Source organism: Elephantulus edwardii, unplaced genomic scaffold (assembly GCF_000299155.1).
Source record: "Elephantulus edwardii isolate Elephantulus edwardi_28Jun2011 unplaced genomic scaffold, EleEdw1.0 scaffold00194, whole genome shotgun sequence".
Classification (NCBI taxonomy): Eukaryota; Metazoa; Chordata; class Mammalia; order Macroscelidea; family Macroscelididae; genus Elephantulus; species Elephantulus edwardii.
In genome coordinates, this window is record NW_006399944.1 from 3,240,766 (window position 1) to 3,246,998 (window position 6,233).

At 38.0% G+C, this 6,233-nt stretch overlaps 1 protein-coding gene across 2 annotated transcripts in view; it reads left to right on the forward strand.

Moving 5' to 3' along the window:
• Positions 1-931: 931 nt before the first annotated feature.
• The window catches only part of MYO6 (myosin VI), a 122,574-nt gene continuing 117,272 nt past the window's right edge, over positions 932-6,233 (forward strand). The window contains exon 1 of one of the 2 annotated variants that reach the window (XM_006896963.1): positions 932-1,074. In XM_006896963.1, coding sequence (XP_006897025.1) covers positions 958-1,074 — 117 coding nt within the window. In that variant the 5' untranslated portion in view covers positions 932-957. The remainder of the gene's footprint in view (positions 1,075-6,233) is intronic. The other variant, XM_006896962.1, reaches the window with a different exon arrangement.

Consider the following 6,233-nt stretch of genomic DNA (forward strand, 5'->3'; position numbering starts at 1 on the left):
AAAAGGGAAGCCACAGACTGGGGATTTAAAATATTTGGTAATGACTTGTCTGATAAGGGACTTTTATCTAGAATTTATAAAATACTCGAGCACCACAACAAGATAAACAACCCAACTGAAAAATGGGCACAGGATATAAATCACTTATTTTTCAAATCTTAGCTAACACTTTCCATCTGTTCATAGGATTATTTGATTATGATAACAAAAGTATTTTTAGGTAGTAAAAAACCCCAACCCAAGTCTACTTGCCATCAAGTTGATTCCTGCTCATAGTTACCCTTCACTGGGTTTCTGAGCATGTAAACAGGAGGAGACTGACTGCCAGCTGTTTCCTTCCCAGAGCCTGCTGGATTTGAACCACCAGCCTTTCAATTAGCAGCCTGACATGCACTGTACATATCGCAGGGGCTTATGAAATAGTAATGTCTTTGTTATCAAGCCAGGTCCAGCTTATACACTGATTTTATGTTGGGTTTTCTAGGCTGTAAATTACATGGGGGAAGATTATTTAATCCTGCACAGCCGCTGATGAACTCAAATCACCAGAGAGGTGCAGTGTTTGGGTTAGCAGCTCCCTACCAGCTCTGGAGACTAGGCCAGGGGTCTCTCAGAAAAGATGGTGTTATTATAAATGACATTAGGACAATGGCCAATATACAAAACTTTTACTGTTATATCCTAGAGTAGAATTCTGCTCCAGTCCCACTGAAGGGAGGAGATGGTTAAGTTCATGCTGCCTGAGGGCTGAGAAGGGGCCAGAGTCAAGATGCAGGGACTACGTGAGGAGTTCCTTGTGGCAGGGGTGGTTGTCTGTTGGTAGAAATGAGATGCAGTTGATCATGTAACAATTTGCATTTGATCCTTTGAAGAAAAGATGTTATTTATAGTTTCAGAGTTGTTTATGCACTTTGTTATTTCCTTTGTTACAGAGATAGTGGGTACCCCTCTTAAAAAATGGAGGATGGAAAGCCTGTTTGGGCGCCTCACCCTACGGATGGATTCCAGATGGGCAATATTGTGGATATTGGCCCCGACAATTTGACAATTGAACCCTTAAACCAAAAAGGCAAGGTGAGTCTCTCAGATGTCAAAATTTCATTTGCTTTTATAGATCTCTCCCATTATGAAGTAGAAGTTCTTGTATACTATAAGGGAAAGTAGATTTTGTCTAACTTATATTTATATTATATACTTAGTTTTATATTTCTTTGGTAAAATCAGAGATACATACCCTATGGAAATAATGATGTCTTCAATAAAATTGGACAGAAATGTAATTAACTTTAAAAAATAATGTTCTTGTAAAAATATTATTAACGTTTTTTGTCATTCATATACATTGTGTTTCATGCATGTACATTGTGTTCCATACAGACCTTCATTTAAATTATATTTCATTCATTTATATTTTGAGATTTTTTTCCTGTTGGAGATCTAGATTTTTTTAAAAGTATTTTAATTATGGTCTTAACGAAAGTTTACAGAGAAGTTAGATTTTCATTCATTCATTTTTGCACATTCTTACTCCCTTCCTTCAGCTCCCCTACCCCATTCACTTTTTAAAAAATATTATTCATTGTTGCAAAGTTACCTCCCTTCACCACCAAAGTTGATGAAATGAATCATTCCTTAATCCTGTTCTTAAAATGAAGTAGTTGTATACTGAAATACAAGGAAAAAAAGTTCTGTAGTCTTGTCGTTGAGTTGATTCTTAGTCACAGTTACTGTATGTCCCAGCGTGAACTGTGCCATGTGGTTACCTGGGAAGTTAGAATTCCAGAAGCAGATCCTACAGAGTTCCTACAGAGCCCTGGTGTGTTTGAACTACTGACATTTCATACAGTAGCTGAGTGCTTAACTACTGTGCCACCATAGCTCCTTTCTGTTTTATGACTTAAAGTTATTAGAAAATTTGGAATATATTATGAAGAATCAATCTTAAAAGTGAGTGAGGCATGATATCACATTTTACTTTTTGCCTTTTAGAGAATTGCCTTCTTTAAGCAAAGCAATTTTATTTTTGAAAAATTATTATTCTGGGATTTCAAGGTATTATTTTTGAAAAATTATTGTTCTGGGATTTCAAGGTATGTATTTCCATTGAGGGAGAATATTTAAGTTTTAAACCTGTCTATCTGTTACTAGTTTTGATGGTCTTTCTTTAGAACATTAATTCTGTGTATGTGGTATCCATTTCCTTTTATGCTTAGACATAGACTGTACAGTATTACAAAATAGGAGTTTGGGGAAAAGTGGTCAGGAATGGTTAGTTGTTTGTAGAGAAGACTTAACCATGGTTAACATCGATCTCTCTTTCTGTCCCATGGATACCTAAGACTTGATTTTTTGTGTGAAAGGCTCACAGTTTTTGGTTTAGTAAATTGTCCTGTTAAACAGTTCTGTTTAATTTGTGAGTGCCATTTCTGTTTACCCTAGACACTGGAAATGTGCATGAATAATTTATGTTCTACTGATACATGGTTAACTAATGTCATATGACTGCCATCCTTCTGGGAACCTTAGAAAAACAAGGTGGATTTCTCATGAGGTCTTTTCACAGAGAAAACGATTCTGTTACTGTAAATAACCCAAGTGCCTAAATGCATAATATATAATGTGCCATGTTAGAGGCAGCCAATTAAAGATATTCTCAGGAAAGAAAAGGCAGTGTTTTTAGTTTTTTCCAGTTTAATGTCCATTTATACTTGCAGTGCAGGAGCCTTTAAAATAAAGAATTTAAAAACAGGCTTAATATTTTTATGTATTTGATGTATTTTTTAAAAAGAGTAGAATGAACTATAAGCAAAATAAAGTACAAAGCTCAGATTGAAATGGAAAGTGCATTTCCAAGGCTTGTCCTATGATGAAGCTTCCCTGGTGGCACAGTGGATGAACACTGGACTGCTCACTAGAAGCTCATCTGTTTGAACACACAGAGCCCCGTGGGACAGATCTGTTCAGCTGGGATTGACTCACTGGCGCCGAGTTTTGGATGTGCTGGTAGGGATGGAGAGAGCTTTGGTGGCTTAGTCCTTGGTGAGTTGTGCTGCCAGCAAAAAGGCTTCATGTGGCTGACAATTCTAATCCATCATTGACTTCGAGGGAGAAAGCTAGGTTAAGATTTACAGCCAGCAGAGGGTCACTGTGAATCAGCACTGGCTCTCTGGCAGTGAGGCTTATTTCACTTTATGACAGATCAAGGTCTGTGTATTTGTTGCCTGCCTACTTTCGTCAGCCCATGCTCTTCCTCCATTCTCTTTCCAAATGCATATTTTTTTTTAAAGTCTGTTTCTCTTTCTGTTCCAACTTCCCTTCCACAGTGTTATCATGAACCAGGCTGTGCTTGGGGCTCTTTGCCAATTTTTGCAGAATTATTTCTGTTCATAAACTGCCAAAAAAGACCTCCTCATTATTGGTTGAGAGTCACTTCCTTCCCTTTAAAAATTAGTTGATTATTCTTTTTTTTTTTTGGTAAGAAAATATACACAACAAACATACCACTTCATTAATTTCTACATCACTTAATTCACTGACATTGATTACATGTTTCAAATTGTATCACTCCTTTTGATTGCCTTTTTCAAACAATTATTCCATCATTAACACAAGCTCTTTGTCTCTCTAGGCTTCTTATCTGTCCATTTAAGTTACTGTTTCCATTTCATCATATATAGATAATTGCCTGAAAAAGGATTCGCTAATACAGCATTCTTTTTTAATTTAGACCAAAATTGAGTTTTGGTTAAAAGTTGACTCCAGGGATTAGTTTCATTTCAAAGTTTAATAATTTCCTCATCATAATATTTTTTTTAGTAATCTGACCAGAGTGACATTCACTTTCTTTCTGAAGTTTTTGCATAGCTGCTCTATCCCTCCTCTGTTCCACCCCATATTAGCATTGGCAGTTGGTTATTCCATCCTGATGAAATGGGCCAAACCCTTACCTCTCTGATGATCCTTTACTAGACTTATAGTTATCTTCCTCTTCTACCAGATTTTTATCTTTTCTGGTTCAGGTGCTACATTTGCTGTCTGTTCTGTCGCTGGTACTTGATGCAGTGTCTTTGACATGTGGTAGGTGATTAATGCAGGATAATCTTGTTTTAATGTGAACCTCATTCATTCTGCTTGTTACACGATCCTCTTTTGATGGGAGGAGGAGAGCTCTCCTTCCAAGAAAAAACTGTTGCTGTAATGAAACACATTTTTCTTTCTTGCTTAGTGTGGAAGTAGAGGGGAAAAGGATTATTAGTGATAATTTGGAAAATGTAGAGAAAGGGAGAAAAATATTTTTCAGAATTTAGTATCTTTTTAGCCCTGCTCCTGATTGTCTTGTTCAAGAAACTTTTTGTTCTGCTCATCTCCTGACCATCCAGAGCCTTGTTATTATATGACTCCTTCAAGACCACGGCCGACTGTGAAGAGTCTGGGGATTCCTTCCTCCTGTTGCTACAGCTGGGAGAAAGAGGCACATAGGTCTCTGACAGTGGCAATTATTTCTGAGTGCATTTTCCTATAGAATCACTATTCAAAATTATCACTTACACTTGTTGTTGTTGTGTGCCATCAAGTCGGAGCCGACCCATGGCTGACCTCCAATGGGCTTTCAGTGGCAGTAAATCCCACGGGAATGTTGTTGGGTGTAATCAAGTCAGTGGAAAGCCATGGTGACCTTGTGTACAACAGAATTAGACACTTCCTGGTCCTGCAAAATCCTCATAGTCATTACTGTTGCAGCACATTGTTGTAGCCACTGTGTTAATCCATTTTATGAAGGTCTGCTGCTTTTCCACTGACCTTTCTTCTTTACCAAGAATGATGTCCTTCTTCAAGGACTGCTGTTGTTGTTGATTGCCTTCAAGTCGAACACGAACATAGCCACACTGTGAACAAAAGGTCTGAAGCCTCTCTACAACTATCAACCTTTATCAAAGTTCAAGTGGATACCACTCACATCCAAAGTACCAGAAATGGAGTTGTGCCTTTCGAGGAGCACTCTGGGTTAAGGTTAAGATTTCATATACCATATGCTTTAAAAAGAAACAACGCATGTGTCAGGGTTGTATCCTTTCTCTATACGTATTCAATCTAGATCCTGAGTGTATTATACTAGAAGCTGGACTCTATGAAGAAGAGTGTGGCATAAGGATTAGAGGAAGACACATCAATAACCTTGAGTATGTTGATGACACAACCTTGCTTGCTAAAAGTGAGAAAGATTGAAACACTTGCTGAAGAAGGTCAAAGACTGCACTATTGTCAATGTTAATAAAATGAAAATTCTCATCACTGTTCTGATAGGTGACATTATGATAGATGGAGAAATATATGAAACTTTCAGTGTCTTAATCTTACATGGATCCACAATCAGTACACTTGGTGCCAGCAGTCAGGAGATCAGGAGATGTATTGCACTGGGAAAATCTGCAGTTAGAGACCTCTCCTAATTAATGAGGAGCAATGATGTTTGTTTGAGGACTAAGATGTGTCTGATTCAGACCATGGTCTTTTTAGTCACATGCTATGCTGGACAGTGATTAAAGATGACAGAAGAATGCCTTTGAAATGTGGTACTGGAGAAGAATGCTGTATAACCCATGAACTGCCAAATGAACAAAACACTTTCTTGGAGAAAGTACAACCAGAGTGCTCCTTGGAGGCAAGGATAGCAAAGCTTCATCTCCAATATTATGGGCATTTTGCTAGGAGAGGCTGATCCTTGGAAAAGGACACTGTGCTTGAAAAGGTGGGGGGACAACGAAGGAGAGGAAGACTGTCAACCAGGTGGATTGACACAGTGACTGCATTAGTGGGCTTGAGTGTGCCAGATTTTGTGACAGAAAATTGTGTGAGATTGGCATGGATTAAGGCAAGGGTCAGATCTGTGGTTCATAGGGTCACTATGGGTAATACTTGATGACACCTAACAACAACAACAACAACAACCACTGTTGTTGTACTTCTTCCAGGATACATTTTTTTTTCTTCTCAATTGATCATACAGTCCATATTCATCACCACTATCTTCATTCAAACTGTCAGCTCTGCATCAGATTTCCTAATTCAGCTTTCTTGTATGCATATGAGGGATTTATCTTTCACTGCTCCACAAATTCCTTGTCTGTCAGATACTCCTCTAAATATGAACATTCAGATTAAGACAGACTAGGAAGAAGGATTGGCCATCCACTTCTGAAGTAGCAGGCCTCTGAAAACCGTTAGACTAACAG